At 37.0% G+C, this 17,634-nt stretch overlaps 1 protein-coding gene across 2 annotated transcripts in view; it reads left to right on the top strand.

Annotated features, from left to right (window-relative positions):
• PTPRN2 (protein tyrosine phosphatase receptor type N2) overlaps window positions 1-17,634 on the top strand; it is a 622,129-nt gene that overhangs the window by 386,748 nt on the left and 217,747 nt on the right. For both annotated transcript variants that reach the window (XM_085227026.1, XM_085227025.1), the window contains exon 12: window positions 8,589-8,653. In XM_085227026.1, coding sequence (XP_085083152.1) covers window positions 8,589-8,653 — 65 coding nt within the window. The remainder of the gene's footprint in view (window positions 1-8,588; window positions 8,654-17,634) is intronic.

Genomic DNA, 17,634 nt, shown 5'->3' with positions numbered 1-17,634 from the left:
CCCCTGATAATGTGCAGGGTCACCAACCACCAGACCAGGCTGCCCAGAACCACCTCCAGCCTGGCCTTGAATGCCTGCAGGGATGGGGCATCCACAACCTCCTTGGGCAACCTGTTCCAGTGCCTCACCACCCTCTGTGTGAAAAACTTCCTCCTAATATCTAACCTAAACCCCTTCTGTCTTAGTTTAAAACCATTCCCCCCTTTCCTATCTCTATCCACCCTTGTAAACGGTTGTTCTCACTCAGTTAAAGTCCAGGTAACTATTCCCTTATTTTCTGTGAAACTATAAACATCACCAGTACCAGCTTCTGAAACACTACCTGTTTCTCTCCCATCCCCAATTAGTATTTTTAGAAAAGAGAAAACATGAGAGAGAATTATTTTAGATATTACTCTTTCTGGGCTGGAAGTAAGTAAATATATTTGTTTCTATTAGATAGAGTTGACCATAGAAGCTTCTAATTTTTTCCACTTCTAAAATGCTAAAAGGACAAGGGACTGATCTTACATAGCTGTTTGTGTTTGTAAAGAGGACAGAGAACTCTTCTATGAAAACAATAAAACAGAGAAGGGAGATGCAGTCCTGAGGGACTAAAATGAGGAATATGGAAAGAGAAAATATACAAATAGAAGCAAAAAGCAGATATGGAACTCCAGAATATGTAGCTAACCTTGAGAAGCTGACTGCAATTATCTGTTTTACGTATTTTTTGTAGTATTTTATCAAAAGAAAATGAAAACAATCTGTTAAAATCTTAAACAGAAAAAGTGTAGTGTTCTACAATTCTATTCCATGGTGCTGATTGTTTAAAAGGAAAGAGAAGAAACTCTGGTTTTAAGCTCCTTGTGTGAAACTCCTTCAGTGTTGTGAAGGTGAGGAGGCAAAGCCTTCCCCACACTGAGAATGGCTGAGAGAAATCCAGATGGTCATTCTTACCCTCCATCCCGTGGGACGACGAATCTTGCTTTCTAATTTGTAAAAGTTAAGACTGAACATATGATGGTGAAGTTCAGTGTTAAGCTGACTGGGACTCCCCAGAAATACAATTAAAAAGTTAGTATAGACATTATCAATCATCTCAGAAGGGAGTTTGCTGAGAAAAATTGTCTGCTCACGCTGCAGTTGTTTACTTGAGCATATTCTACTCGGGCTTCTGCTCAGCTTGCTGCAGGTTGTTCTATCTCAATTACTTTTATGGGGCTGAAATGTGTCAAGGAATTTTTATCTGAAGAAAAGTTGATGTGAAGAGTGGACTAACACTTCTTTTCATCCATTTCTGCTAACATTGGCTGAATTGGTACATCTTCAGCTATAAATATAAGTGTTTTAAGTATGCAGGCAAATTGTTACACATACATGTGCCATACAGAGCATAAAGAAATGTGCAGGATTGAATTATTACAACTGCAGTGGTTAACAGTATTAAAAAGTTAATAAGTCATTGAAGTATATTCTCAATTGTAAGACATACACAACTAAAGCATGGCTATTTTTCATTATCAGTTCTCGGTTCTCTGCAGTTGATGGACGTGGACTTCCTTAAATGATTTAAGAAAATAGTTTTGAAAATGGGTTTCTGAAGCTCTGCAGGAAAGTATTAAGAACAAATAAATGGTTTTCATTCCTACAGTTTTAATTCATATGAAGTAGTGTTGTTCGTATTTCCAGGATAGAACCATCACATTGACACTGCACCTAAAAAATTCCTCTCTGTAGCTGAGATGTTTGTAGGAGTGTTTTACTGCTGAAGTATTTTGGAGCTTATATATATATTTATTTGCCTGTGGAAAAATATCTCATATGACCATATATATTCATCATGTGTGTTTATATATGATGAGGAAATGATGCCTATCTCACGATGGGATAATTCAATCTCTGACAATACATGTTTGCTCTTGTCTAACAAGTGAGCCTCAACTGACGTTTTAATTGAGACAGGCAATGTTCATAGGGAGGGATCCTACTATTAACATAAATCCTCCAGAGAAATGCAAAAATGTTATCTAATATATTCCACACTCCTTTGCTACAATTTAAATATCATATTTTAAAATAGCATTGTGCTGATTTTAAAGGACAGTTAGGAGAAAACATACAATTGAGCAGCTATTTATTAAGTCAGTAAAAATAAATCAATACAAGCAGTCAGGCAGAAAGAATATGCTTAAAATATGTGTGTCTAATCTATGCAAACAGAGAGCCGTGAGAGGTCTTGATGTATCAGACGCTTGCAGCCCTATTCTTCAATATTTTCTGACTGTGGGACTTTGGGGACATGAGAGGTAAATGTTTTAGAGAAGAGAAAGTGATTTCATTTTAGTGAATGAGTTTTTGAAAATATACAACTTTCAGATTCTCTGGTATGGGCCAGTTTTTCTCTTAGTAGTGCTGCTATTTGCCTGACAAATTCCTTATTTCTCATGCATTTTTAACAGAATTGAAGAGAATCAGAGATGGAAAGTCCTTGATTCTGTACATGTATATTTGGCTATCTTGTACCAAAATCTGTGAAAATCTAAAGGGGCACAGGGAGTATGGCCTGAATTTTTATCTGCTAGTTTTATTAGCTAGAGAGGGTTGTAAATGATGTGTGCCCTGAAAATCGCTAGAGATGCAAACGATATTTTAAATTATTCCAGACAGCAAGGTACTGTATCTGAGCAGATTGAAAGCTGAAATGTTGATACCAGAAATTAAATTAACGCACGTGAGATTGAAACAATATCTAATTAAAATCATTTGAAAAATGACTAGAAAATTGAATATGACATAATATTTAGCAAGCTGTCACTAGTACAGATATGTCGCTTTGACTTCTCTGCAACCATTTTCAATCCAGGCCTGGCTGCCAGTTAACTAGAAATTACGCATGAAGCTACAATCTCTCTTCATCACCCACTGGCGAATGGAAGACAAAATGCCTTTTGCCCTGCAGTCTGTATAATTTTCCTTCACTGAATTGTAAAATTGAGCGGAGGGAACTTTCCTCTCCTTGCATGTGGCTTTGTGAGTTAGTAATTTTTGTTTCAAGCTGGAGCACTTTGGATGCTTGTGTTGTGTTTCGTGACTTATTTACTTGCCGCCCAGTACTACTCCTGCCCAGGGAGAGGAGTTACAAATTCACAGGCTGCATTCCCTGGAAGGAATGCCGAGAGGAATTCAGAGATGTGTGCTAAAGGGGAAGAGGTTTTATCTTGTATTCCAGAAAGTCTACTCTTCTGAACATTGCGATACCTAAGTATCTAATTCCAAGTTCATTGAAATGTGTTTTGATTATTTCTAGCAAAGCCAAGTGCACAAGGTTGGAAAGCCTATATTACATATCCACATACTCCAATATTCTGAAAGACCTAGACAGTGCTGAGCTGTCTCTGTTTTTTCTCTGCTCTGTGACTACCTCAGCAGTTTCAGGAGGTGCAAGAACAGGTTTACTCTAAAAATTCTCAACAGAGAGAGGGCCCAAACGTTCCATTTTCATTGAATTACAAGAGACAAAGATTTTTTTATGCGCTGTGTATGTATGCCACCCATGTGCAACCATAAAGTAGTCTTTCTGGTTCATCCTAGAAAGAAACTTTCCATATAATCCGAAGCACTTGATAGAAATAAATGCAATGTTTGCTTGTGTTAGATTTGTGAAATCTGTTAAAAAATTAAAAGCATAATAAATACCATTTCTCTGAATTTCCCTTCCTCCATTTCCCTTTCCTTTCCTCAAAGACAGGAAAATAGGTGAAATTCTTCTGAATTTGTCTTTGTGAAAGGGGCTTTGCAACAACAGTTGTGAAGAGAATCGTTGGTGTACAATTCATTGGACAGTAAATCTGAATTAATTGCCTTCCATCGTTTTATTGACTGGAGGTTCAGTCAATATCGTTAGTGAGTCCAGGGCATGAATTGACTCATTCTGAAATGGGCATGTAATAGAGGTCAGGGGAATCATATGGCTGTAAATACTGTTGTCTTCTGTGTTTAATTAGATAAAACACACCCTCAAAGTCAGATACATAGCAGAAAAAGAAGGTTTCCTTGTGAGTGATACCAACTTCCGACAAATACTTTTCATATTTAGGGTGGTTTCTTCCATGGAGGGGGTAAATCCTGCAGCACTTGTACAGTGTACATGTGCTCCCATGAGTACTTTGGAGGGCATAGTTATGCTTGGCAACCTGCTTTACATCAAACCTTTGTGAACTACTCATTTCTCAGGACTTCCTTCTTCCAGAAGGGTTAAAATGAGACTGGAGTTCTACTTGACACTCTCTGTAACCTGTTTCTCCTAATAACCAGTGAGCTGAGATCAAACCTACCGACTACAAAACTAGGCAGTCAAATTCCTGACTATGCCACTGGCAGATAACTTTGCTGAAGGAAATAAATGTTAGCCCTTGGGAAACACGTCAGACTTCCCTCTGGTTGGTGAAGACAAATAGTGACAGTCGCTACCCTGAAACACTCAGTAACACCCTCACCGTGCTCCCTAATAGAGCAAAGCCATTAAGTTGTCCCCATTGTAATTTAGATCACAGAAGAGACTTCCACAGATTCTTTCAGGTTAAAATAACTGGTATACAGAGAGAAGGCAAAATTATTCCAGTGTAGCTACGTGCTTAATTATATGGGATACTGCATAAATTGTCAAGTGCAAAGAATTATTCTGATAAATTAAAATACTAATTAAATAGGCTATTGCAGAATTTTGAGAACATTATAGGGCTCTGCTCCTCCAGGTAATTTGCATATCCTTCATCTAATGAATTTAATTTAAAAGCCTCCTTTTTTGTGTGTTTGGAGGCTCTTTTTGTTTCAGTGGGAGATTAAAAAATGGGATTTATACATTGCAAATGGAATTGGTTTTATTTGTTTATTTATTTGAGAGTTGTTTTTCTGGTTTTTTGTTTGGTTTGGTTTGGTTTGGTTTGGTTTTTTTTTGGAGTAGCTGTTTTTTCTATCATAGAATGGCTTGGATTCAAGGGACCTTAAAGATCATCTATTTCTAATGCATCTGCCATTGGCAGAGTTGCCACCTATTACATCAGGTTGCCCAGACTTCATTCAACCTGGCCTTGAACCCCTCCAGGGATAGGGCATCCACAGCTTCTCTGGGCAACCAATTCCATTGCCTCAGTGCCTCATACTTAAAAACTTTTTCTAACCTAAATCTATAATCTTTAAGTTTAAAAGGTCCTACCATATCTTCCTGTTTAAATAGTCTCTCTCCAGCTTTTCTTTAGGTACTGGAAGGCTACTATAAGATGTCCCCAAAGCCTTATCTTCTCCAGACCTATGCCCATCTTCACGGCCCTCCTCTGGACCCTCTCCAGCAGCTCTATGTCTTTCTTGTGGTGTGGCTTCTGATCTAGATGCAATATTCTATATGGGGCCTCACAAGGGCAGAATAGAGGAAAACAATCTCCTACCTCACCCTGCTGGCCACCCCTCTTTTGATGCAGTCCAGGATACAATTGGCCTTCCAGGACACACTGCTGGCTTGCATCAAGCTTTTTACGCACCAGAATTCCTGAGTCCTTTTCCTCAGGGCTGCTCTCAATGAGCTCTCCAAGTCAGTTCCTTATTCACCATATAGTCCTTCAAATCTATACTTCCCCAGTATAGAGATAACGATATGGTGTGGGACCATGGGCCTTCCAGGACTCCAGGTAGATGATATCTGTTGGCCTTCCCTTTTTGGCTATTGCAGTCAATCCATCATAGAAGGACACTAGTTTGTGAGTCCTCCATTAGTATTTCAGGACATTAAGCCAAGGTTGAAACAAATCAACTTTGTGCAACATACCACGTTACACAAAATTATTATTTCTAGTCCATAAATTCTGCATCAGAAATATTATCTGCTGAATATTTCTACTGGAGTGAAAACTAGTAGGTAGCACAGTAAAATACCCTTTAAAACGTAGGCCAGTTTTCAAGGAACTGAATTTATTTTCCCACCACTTTTTCCTCATGTAACAATAGCCTACTGACTATGTTTGACATTCTTAATTGCAATGATAGATAGAAAGAATTAAGAAGTTATATCAATGTTCAGTAACTTCAAGCAGTTTCTTGATATGTGGTTGATGCTATAGGCTTGGAACCATTGTTTTTGACTGAATTTTTGACTTTTCTAAACTGTTTGTGACGTTCAAGTGTAGTTAAAATATGCTCCTGTTACACACTGGGAGTGAAGATGCTGGAGATGTTTGGCTGTATCTCTCTCTGTGGTCTGACAGTTCCTGAGCTTCACCCTTTTCAGGTTCTTTTTTGATCAGTAACAGCATGCCTTCATGCCTCTCTATTTTGGCAAGGTTTAGGTTAGCACAGCTGTCAGAGCTGTCCTTTTTATTTTAGCCAATATCAAGAGGGAAGGGTGTGTTAAGTACACCTTATGTATATATATATCTCAAAGCTTCAAAAACTAAAGTCTGCAGGAAACCTATAAAGAAGAGATTGGTAAAATATGTAGCAGTGAATACAAAATTCAGTGATTCAGCAGACCAAATATTTCCTGTTAACTTTTCTTGCAGTATAAAAGTACGTAGTAGGATTTAGCCTTTTGTTTACTTGTACCTCATTTATTTTACAGCCACTCTGCTGCACAGCTGTATTTGCCCCAAGCTACCAAAGAATCATCTGGTGCAGTTTTTCTGAAGGAGGCCATAGGGTTTCCAGTTCTTTTTAATCTTTTAAATTTTTGCATTTGATATAAATGTCTTTAATGTATGTGCTGAGCATGATTCTATCAGTGTGCTAGCAGGGCACAATCCAAAAGGGAAAACGTCAGTGTGGCAAATTATCTGCCATCCATAAAGCAACACAATCCAGAGTCCATCTCAAGGCTGAAAATCAAGCTTGTTTGCAAAGGTTTACTTTTTGGAAATTCATATTGTACAACTTATATAAATATAGCCTCAAATCATGTGATCCAGGCAAACCATCCTTTTGCAGTTCCAATGACTCTGAGTGTAATAAAAACATACATTGTTAATGTGTAAAGCATGGTCTAAGTAGTATGTATGTGAGTATTGTGTGTGTTTTTTAGGCTGTGATCCAGCAAACCACATGTTTATGCTGGGGATTCTGTGTTCTTATCAGCAAAACAGCTGGGTCTAAAAGATGGACTGAGCTTTCCTCTCCATTTACATCATGCACAAATTAATATCTTGCTGGAGGTAGAAAAATTTCTCTGTATTAGGTTTGCTTACATTTTTACTTTTTGATTCTTTGCACATACAAATACTTAGAAAAATAATTCCGCATTTTGGATATATGAGGTGAAAATGAGCCCTAATGATACAACTCACCTCTGAAATAAATGTGAGTCATTTATGTTCTACTTTGGACTAACTAAAGAAAGCATCGTCTCACAATAACATTGCTCCTAAGAACTGTTTGCTATGATGTGAACTGTCCTGAATGTTTCAAACAGCTGCAATTAAATTGTATTTTTCCAAAATGAAGGAAAAATATATGAATTCTTTTCAGCATTTTTATGTAAATTTACTGTTTATAGTATGTTCTGGCACACTTCTTATGCTTTCTGGTAGCAATACTTCCTTCAGCTTTCTTAAATTGAGAAGCCGAGTCTATCCCAGTAATCCTTGTAATCAGAGGAAAGAGAGAGGTGCCTCCTGATGTGTGTAAACTGTGTGGGATGACTCATAGTGTTAAATGTTCATATCTTCCCATTGACTGCAGAGAGAACCTACATGACTCACTTGGATTAGATAGTCAATGACTAGACAACTAAGAGAGAAGAGTTTAATAAGGCTATAAGATTTCGTTTCTATTAACAAATAAAACAGGATGGGTGTCTGTTTTTTGGCCATGAATCCAATTGAATAGTATGCATCTGAATGGTTAACATCTTCCTGCCCAAAACAAGGTGACCTTACCCTATACCCTCAGCTCTGAATGATCTCATCCTTGTTTAGTTTGGGCAATGGTAGTGCTCAAGTCCATGCACAGGACATTTCTAGGTTATAAGTATAACCTAGTCTCAGTTATTACTACTCATATATATTTATTTTTTTTTAAAGCTGTTTTATTTCTGATTATTTTTGAGTGCTTTTACTGATCCAGAAACTGATAAATAGGAAAAAAATCTCAATTTTAGAAAGGAAAATACTGTGCACTGCATCCTGATGTTTTGAGATAAACTATTTATCTTCCCTGCTAGGTAAAACTGTAATTTATTCTGAAATATCATATGTGGTGACAGTGCTGCTGCAGTGACAAGATGCCACACTGCTCCTTGCTTCAAGAAAGACAGTGGGAAGATTCTACCAAAGAGAACTTCCCAGAAGCACTGTGCATGTATTAAATGTGTCATGTTCTGTATACAAGGGAGCAAGAATTAGTTTGGTTCTCTTTTTCACGAAAAGCGAACAATTAATGGTACGTTTATGCATTTAAAACACTGAATAGCAGAGTGACTATCAGGGAAAAATATTCCATAGATGGCAAAAGTCATGAATTTATTGATGGAGGATAGGAAGGGAGGCTGGTTACACTACATGTGCTGCAAAATTATGCACATTTCAGCTTTCCCATAACTCTTTCAATCTTGATTTTCCTTGTAGCCATGAACAAAGAGAAGCTTGAAAAAACAACTGGGCTGAGAATTCTGCAGACTGGCGTGGGGGAGGTAAGTAGTTTGGAGGCATTTTGCACTCTCAAAAACATTTTAATTGTTGGGGGTTTTTTTGTTGTTTTGTTTTTTGGTTTTTTTTTGGGGGGGGGGGGGAGTTCTTTTGTTGTTGTTGTTGTTTGGTTTTAATGAAATCCTGGAGCTCATGAGCGTTTGTGAGCTACCAGTCTGGTAGTGCTAAGGGCCTTTTTATGATACAGTTACATCTGTCAAAATACAATCTGCTGCACAAATAGCACTGTATCCCACAGAGAAAAAAATACCATCCTTATGAGGAAAGTGCAGCTGGCTTTAAGAAATGCAGTTTTTTGCTTTGTTGTATCACAGAAAGAAAATCCCCAAAGATGAGTGCAGCAACTGAAGTCATCATGCGCAGCGACTGAAGTCGTTGCATTATTCCCCTTAGTTTTGATGGAGTACTATCTTATCTAGATCAATGAAAGTTTAAATCTGGGGTAAAGAGTCTTCAGATGTTAGAGAGAATCTGTCAGTGAATGGCTTGCATATTTTGGATGTAACTCGAAATATAAATAAAACATGTGTTTGTTATTATGGTGATATCACTAAGCAAAAACTCCACTAAGCAGTTCATCATTTATTAATAAAGATGATGCTATCTGCTAAGAACATTGTATGAACTACAGTTGATTGCTAATTCTCGTGCTAATTTTGTGTACACAGTTATCTTTTTTTTCCCTTTTCATTTAAGTAATTTTGCTAGTGGTGAATACTCGCATAGCTAGACAAATACCTTTTTCTAGTGATTACATTATTCTCAGTATTAAGGACAATGAATAACTTGTAATATACTGAAGAAATCTTAACTTTTTTTTTTTTTAATACTTATTTTCCTTTTTATAACATTTCTGGGTTTTATCAGATGAAAAACTTACCTTGCCATCATTTTTGAGGTTCTTTGTATAACTTTATTCACATTATTACTAGTCCCGGTCCTGAAGAGGTATCAGCAGTGGTGCTCGGTGAGATTCTCAGGGTCAAAGCTGCAGGCATTTGATATTTGATAAAAACATAGGTAACGACATCAGAAAATGAAAGCCAGCATCTCTCCTTCACTGACTCGGATTTAACTAGTTGAGATTTTCAAGGATGTGTAAACTCAAGAGCTGCAGGAGGAATGTGCACCTCAGGCTGTGTCCTGACCTGAGGCGAGAGGAAGGCTTGTGTTTATGCTATCCCCAGGACTTCTTTTCTGGTAAATAACAGGAGAACCAGGACTGGCACAGACTGTGGCAGCCACATGCAGTACAACTTTTTACTCAGAATTCAACAATATTATGCATGCCGATGGAATATCTCCATGTATTTTACTCAGTTCCAATAAGTGAATGAATTCCAGCTGGCTTCAAGGTCAGCTGTAAAAGCAACATCTCCAGTTTCTGTTCAGCCCACTTCTTTTCAAGCACTTACTGTTAAATAAATTGTTATCTTACATGTGGTCAATGGACAAAGAAAGTACTTCTGGATGTTTGAAATACAAAACATTGTCCCCTGTCAAATACACTATTGGTCCATGTTGTAATAATAAGGTTGTTGTATGTACTGGAGCCATAGCCTCAAGGAGCTCCTATATGTTTTTAAGGCCAGCTAATAGAACTAGGACAAATGGAGAAGTTATTTTGCTTGAGATCTCATCTGATTCTTGAGCATGGGTTAGTAAAAGTCATTGCTCTTGACTGTAGACCTCACCTCTTGTATATTTGGGCTATTGTAATGAAAAATGAATGATAATACTATGTGGCTTAACAAAGACTTTCACAGAAGCTTGTGTTGTACACTCTGCCAAATACGTATTTTGATAGGGCCAAAAAAGTGAAAATGATTTAACCAAAGGGAAGAAAATATTTGAGGCCTGATATATTCTAGGTTACATTTGAGATATGGTGATAAGCAGTGAAAGATCCTAGTGGTTTGGAACATTCAGGTGCTGGATGAACATTTATTTAGCTGCTTACTTATTTCTTTGATTATGAATTCTCCCAGCTCTTATATTCCTGTTTGTTAGACTTTTCAGCCATGATTGTGTACATAATTAGTACAATTCTGCAGTCTCACCTACATGAAAAAAAAATGGGATGCAGTAACCAAGTTGTTCCTTTGTTGACAGAGTATGAAATTTAGTTTATTTCCGGTTAAACCTAACTTTGTTCTTGATTCATCCTATTATTTAACAGCACCAAAATAACAAAATACATATTTTAGCATAAGGGAAGAATCTTCTGTTGAGTAAGAAGTTCTTTAGCTTCACACTGTAGGAATTGTTTATCTGTAGCATTGTTTAAATGCAATGCTAACTGTTAATCAAAATCATGATGCTCAAGAGTACTTAGAATAAACTTTGGTTTCAGAATGAGAAATGGCCTTTTTGTTTGTACAGTAGGTCAGATTCATGACAAAATTAATGGATATAAAATCTTCACTTCTGGGACTGTAAAATAAAAGGAATTGATTTTGTATGGCGAGTTTCTATCTGAAATAGCTCAAGAGAAAATAGTGGTGATACTGGTAGCAAATGGAACAGCTGTGTAAACAAATGCAGGAATAGTTCTAAAGCTCAGCAATAGTTCGTGTGTTCCTCTGGACAGTGGAGTCTGTTTTAGGCCTTGGTCTGTGATTAATAGGATTTGTGCTACAGTAAGAAACGTGCAGACACTGGGCATTGGGTGTGGTGGAAGGAAACTTTCACTTCTGTGCAGAAAAGAAATGCCTCTCAGAGCTCCTCAGTCTCTCCTCCCCCTCCCCTCTCTTCAAAGAAAAGCATTTCATAAGCAACAACATTAGAGTCACAGTCCCTGGAGGTGTTCAAGAACTGTGGAGATGTGGCACTGAGGGACATGGTTAGTGGGCATGGTGGGGATGGGCTGATGGCTGGACTAGATAATCTTAGTGGTCTTTTCCAGCCTTAAAGATTCTATGATTCTGTGATCATCATACAAAAGATTTACACAGCTTCAGTGAGTCTTTTTGATACAGCTGAAGTTAGCTGCATGGTGTCAGTTTAGAATAGGTTCTGGCTCTTCTTCAGCAGAATTAAAAATGAGTGCCTTATCTGTAGGAAAAGCTGTTAACATGTCAAAATGTTGGCTTAAGAGCTCTGTGCATTCTGTTATAAGGTTTGAGTGATATATATATTTCTGTATATTTCTCCCTCCTTGGAGATCTTCAAAAGCCATCTGGATGTGGTCCTGGGCAACCTGTTCTACATCGCCTTGCTTGAGCAGAGCATGAACCAGATAGACCCAGAGATCCCTTTCAACCTCACCTACTGTATGATTCTATGATATAGAGCAAAGCATTGCTTGGAAATTAGCGTAGGTTAGCAGAGCTTTTAGGTCATTATGGAACAACAGACCCTTACTGCTGTTTGTGCAGCAAGTCTGCTTCAGCATCTAGCATTTGCTGGTAGAATATTTAGTGTTCTAGGGATCCAAAGAGTTAGACTGAAATTTGATGTACTACGTATCACTCTTAAAGAGCTAATTATTTTGTCACCCAACTCATTTATGAAATGGCTGTTACACCAGAAAATCAGGAATAACTGCTGTAGAGAAAAACAGCCCTGATAAAGAAGTACTGCAGAAGTATGCATGTTAGTTAGTACTAACTAACTCTGATACTGTATTTGCTGAGACATTTATTGTCTATTTGGAGTTTACCAATCATTTAAGTTGAAAATGGTTGAAAATACCTACAAGATCTCAGGGAGATCATTCGATCCATGGTCATGTGGATGAAGAACTTCTTTACCAGAGCACAGCTCTGCTTGATTCCTGCTGAGCTCAGGATTCATCAAGGTTGGGATTCCCAGTCCTTTGCTGACATCACTTCAGTGGGTAAGCTGGAATTACTTCTAAATCCTTCAGGAATTTAATTACTTCACTTTCTTTAGGCACTTTTAAATTGTCACAAAAGACAGTTTCAGTTTGATGCCACTCCAAGCTTGACTGTGACCAAAGTTTCTGTTCGAGGCCAGTTCCAGTTCAAGAAAATTTCAAGCAATGGTTCAAGTGCATGGGCTAATAACTACTTAAGACTTCTTTTGGCTGAAATTGCTTTTTCAAGACAATTTCAAAATAACAAGTCAGAGTTTCCAGTGGCTCAAGAAAGTGTAATAATTGAAATCAGTTTACTGGGCTAAGAGTCTGTCATTTGAATAATAAAGTGTTTGAATTAAGGTCCAAAATAAACTAAGGAAATGGCACTGTCTCTGTCCTGAACCGGTAGAACAGGACCCATGATGTAATACATTATTTTAAATGAACACAAAATACACTCATCATTGGAAATAAAAATATAAATTTTGGATAAAAATATAAATTGGAAATAAAAAAAATTTAAAAAATTGTATTTGTAGAATACAAATCATATTTCTTATATTATGACTGACGTAAGAATTAGAATATTTTTCTAAACCAAGTGGAAGTAACCCAAAATATATGTAAAAATGAACACTTCACTATCTCTATAGATGTTCTAAAATAGAGATGTTTTGATGTTTCAGGACATTTTCACTTATGGATATTTTGATAGATCTAGAATTACGTTGATCTTACATAAGTGATGTTTCTTCATTGAATAAAAGCACTCTGCACATGAAAACGTTGCTTTATGGAATGTAACCTTAAGGCTATAAAGACAAATAGGAAAAAATAATAATTAAATGAAAAACTGTGAGGCGTACTATCTTAGAAATATTCTTGGTGAATACATGGAAAGAGTTATTTTATTTTTCACCCTTCCCAAATTATAGATTCTCTATCACCCTTAAAAAGTCATAGATTATGTATTAAATAGAATGTTAATAATAATATGCAACTTTTATGGAGTCTTACTGACAGTGAATAATATTACTATTGCAGTTTAGTGAATATATACATGTATAGTAAAGTGATACTAATCAGAAGCTGATCATAAAGCAGCATTTAAAAATAATGCTTTAGGGGCTTTAAGGAATAAAGCTAAACAGAACATTAAATTTCTCCAAAGAGAATGATGGAGATCTATGACTCATTTATTTAAGATCTTGTATGTTTTTGCTAAATGCATTTTAACTAATATTTAGAGATAATGTTAATGCTATTTATTAACTATTCATTATGATACATAGCCCACTAGAGGGCTGCTTTTCAAACAAATTGCATCCAGAGTATTAATAAACAGCAAAATAAAAACAAAACAAAAAAAAGCATCACATATAAATATGCAGCAAATATATATATATTGTCATTATTTTGTTGTATACCTTCTGTAACTTCATGATGTATGCAGAACACTCACAAACAGTATAAATCATGGCTCTAACTCTGCAAACATTTATCATGTGCTTAGCTTTACATATATAGTCAGAGTTCCCCTCTAATCTACTAGTAAGTTGCAATAGATGCCTGTATGCCACTGAGACTGTCTGCTGTCACGTATAGCACCGACTCTGGCTGTGGAGGGGCAAAATTCCAATGTTTATCCCTTGTATTTGGTTTGAATATTGCATAGCAAAGGTATTTTGACATCTGAGTGACAGGTCACAGCGTCAGTTTGGAAATCAGGTGTCAGTAGTAATTTCTTTCCTTGTGCTCTGATTGTGACAACGCCCTCCACCTTCTTTGCAAATTTGCAAAGAACACGACAAGAAAATGAGGAGATTATAATGTTAAGAAAAATATAACAAACCCGATTTTCAGAGACAACTCTCAGTGTATATTGATTCATGTTTTCCTCCTGAAATACTGTAAAAAGCACAAGTATTCAAGTGTCATGTTGGCTCATGAATTCCTTTACAGTAGCACTATGTGATTTAAAGGAGCAGGAGTGCCAAGTGATGTGACAGTTGCTATGGCAACTGCAGCAATTCAATTTTTATTCAGTATCATGTAAAATGAAACAAGATCCTGTTTGCCTTGTGGCTTCAGGAACTTATGCATCCTACCAGTGTCATCTCTTTTTGTTTCTTTTAACAGTTTCCTTTAAAAAAATAGTGTGTTTGTTTTACGGGTTTATCTAGTTTTTAGGCCGTGTCACGACACTGTTTTTAAAGCAGAGTGTTCCTTAAAAACCATTACAGAAAAGAGATTTAGATGCTAGCACTGAATACATGAGCAAACTGCAGAGTAACTGCTTAAAAATCAATGTTATTATCTACCCTATGATTTGATAGCCTGCATTTGATGTATTCATAAAGAATAGATGTAAGATCTTTACACAGAAAGCCGTGCTTGTTTGTAGTAGATATCTTACCGATTCATGAAATCCAGTATCCTCCCCCTACCAGCAGCTGGTTCTTTGTGACTCAAAGAGAAAAAAAAAATCAGTGTTGTAATGGGATGGCTGACGGAGCCACACATGAAGGTGAAATTCTGCTTGGCTGTCTGAGGTTTGGATGATAGAGCTGATCAGGTATTTTGGAAAGTGAGATTCTGCCACCTCTCGAGGCTGGTGGTGGATCAGGACAGGAACATGTGGACTTTGAGCAATCTCAAACAGAGATTTTGTAATTTGCATCGTGGAAGAGGTGGTGGATCCTATTCCCTCACCATCTCTCCAGCAATACTAGAGAGGGGCAGTCCTAGAGGGCAGCAAAAGTCCCACTCCAAGTCCAAAGTCTAAGCAAGGATTAAATCATGTTTTCATTAGAATTAAAGTTTGAATTGCAGTTATTGACACAGAGTTTTTTTCTGGAATCACAGTACCATTTATTGTGTTTTCTCTTAGTACCAGGCTGTAAAACTTAAGAAGCAATGGTCTTTCTATGAAGACTGAAGCTCAGTAGCACATTCTCATTCATCTCATCCCTCTTTTACCTTATGTCCATCACTACATTTCTGCCCTTAGAGGCAATGTTGCTGTAGTGTTGCTGTGCACGCATCACTTCAGCATCCTTCAGAATGCAAAGGTTTACGTAATGCAATAAACTGTAATCAGAATATTTTTTAAGAGGTCCTGAATTTAAATATAAGGCATATTATTGGATTACTTCTGTAAAAACTAGATTCTGTTTTTCATTGTATTACCAAGGTGGTTTTTTTTCTGATGAAATAGCTTACAGGTTTAGTTAGGCAGATGTTTGTGTTGCTTTGAATAAGCATAAGTTTGGCTTTTTTGCATTTTGGCAGATATCAAAGTGAATTGTTGTGTTTTTTTTTTTCTTAGTGTTGCAAATTCACTGAATTTGTAACCTAGAGCTTCTGTAGGAACATTAAGCAATGTAATGGCTCATGAGCAGCAGAACATCACAGGTCTTTTCGTTTTCACTATGGCACAATCTCTCCTTGTCGTTGCTAGATGTTAGGCACAGGCATTGAGGAGATAACTGACCCTTTATTGCTCTCTACTGCATTTGCAGCAAAATGCCCACATCAGTGATTAATTGTGTGTGCTTATGTACTGCACATCAAGACCCGGACTGATAGGGTGTGAGCACGGCATTTTGGCATACAAGAAAACAACTTCTGGATCAGCATGACTGCTTTTAGCACGATAAATAGATCTATGATAGAACCATTTTTTCATTGTGAGCTGCAGATATCAAGTGCTTGAGAATCAGAACTTGTGACAAGGAAAAGGGACGTGATTCTGTGCCGAGGAAAAATGACCTGGTCCATTAATGCCTGAGGGTCACTGCGGCTGGCAACAGTTCAGAGTGCACTTTGCTCAGCAAAAGGATGTCATTCTATGAACCATTTCTCTCTCCGGCTCTCTACCTTTTGCAGGTAGAGCAATGGCTTCATTTTACAAACATCAGTGCTGTTTTTATGATCCTAATTTCACTTCATTGTTTATCTGTTAATTTACAGATCTTTACTAAGTGAATGCAAACAAATCCTGGTCCTCAAAGCTCCACTAATGCACAATGTTCAAATTTTAATTTGCAGTCTATTTTAGATTATGGTGATGAAAAACAATATTTAATCCCTTGTTAACACATGAATAAGCGGAAACTGTCATTTCCCACCAAACAATAACGGGATTATCTCAAGAACTGTCAGTTTATGTGAAAACATTATGTTGCCCAAATTTTCATAAAAATTAGCAATGGGTAATATTCAAGATCAGAGCAATGAAAAGAGGGAAATCTGCATTCATGGTAATAAATATTCATATTTGTCTGCTCAGGAGATGAAAATCTAATCAAGGGGCTATTGATGCACTGGCTTTTTTTTTTTTTTTTTTTTTAAACCAAGATGTTTCATCTAAATTGGGTTTGATATGGAAATTAGTCTCACTCCAAGTCCTCCAGGCCATGAGCATGCTGGGATAATACTGGAGGTGTCCGGCACGTCAGATGTTGCTGCTGGCGTCTGCTTTTACAGACAACAAACACAATAAAATAAAATAAAAAATTGACAACATCTCAAGGGTCAACCTCCCAGCGGCTTAGGGTGTTGGATTGGTTTTTCTCCCTTAAACATTTTAATTTTATCCCAGTTAAATCCCCACTACTGCAGGGTTAAAACTGTGGGCATTTTTTTGCTTTTGTTGACAATTACCATAAATCAGAAGATGCTCTGCGTGGAGCTTAATGAAATATGTATGATCTAAAAATGGGAAGAAGATAAGTGTGGTGTGTTGCTGTAGGGTTTTGTGTGCATATCTATGTATCTGTGCGTTCATAGGCACCACCTGAAGAGCTCACCCTTCTGTCTATTTTGAGTGTTCTGCACTGAAGGGGAGAGTCCAGCAATTAACAGCTGGAGAACAAAACAGGCTCTTTACAGTAAAAAATGTATCACATGAATAAGATATACAGTTTACCCCAAAAGTGAAAAAGTCGAGTGCTCTCTATATCAGCTAATATATTCACTTAAAATACTTGTCGATAAAATGTTCATTAAAACATATTTCTTGATACTGTAGGTTTTGTCTACCCTAGTACTAAAACGTTCTCCTCCAGCATTGCCTTCAAATAGCAGTGTTTTTCTTGACATACTTCTTTCTGTTTTTACTATTATTCTACAAGTATAGATGGT

Source organism: Meleagris gallopavo, chromosome 6, assembly GCF_905368555.1.
Source record: "Meleagris gallopavo chromosome 6, MGAL_WU_HG_1.1, whole genome shotgun sequence".
In the NCBI taxonomy this organism is placed as follows: Eukaryota; Metazoa; Chordata; class Aves; order Galliformes; family Phasianidae; genus Meleagris; species Meleagris gallopavo.
Note: the sequence above shows the minus strand (reverse complement) of the source record. Positions and strands in the feature narration are given on the sequence as shown.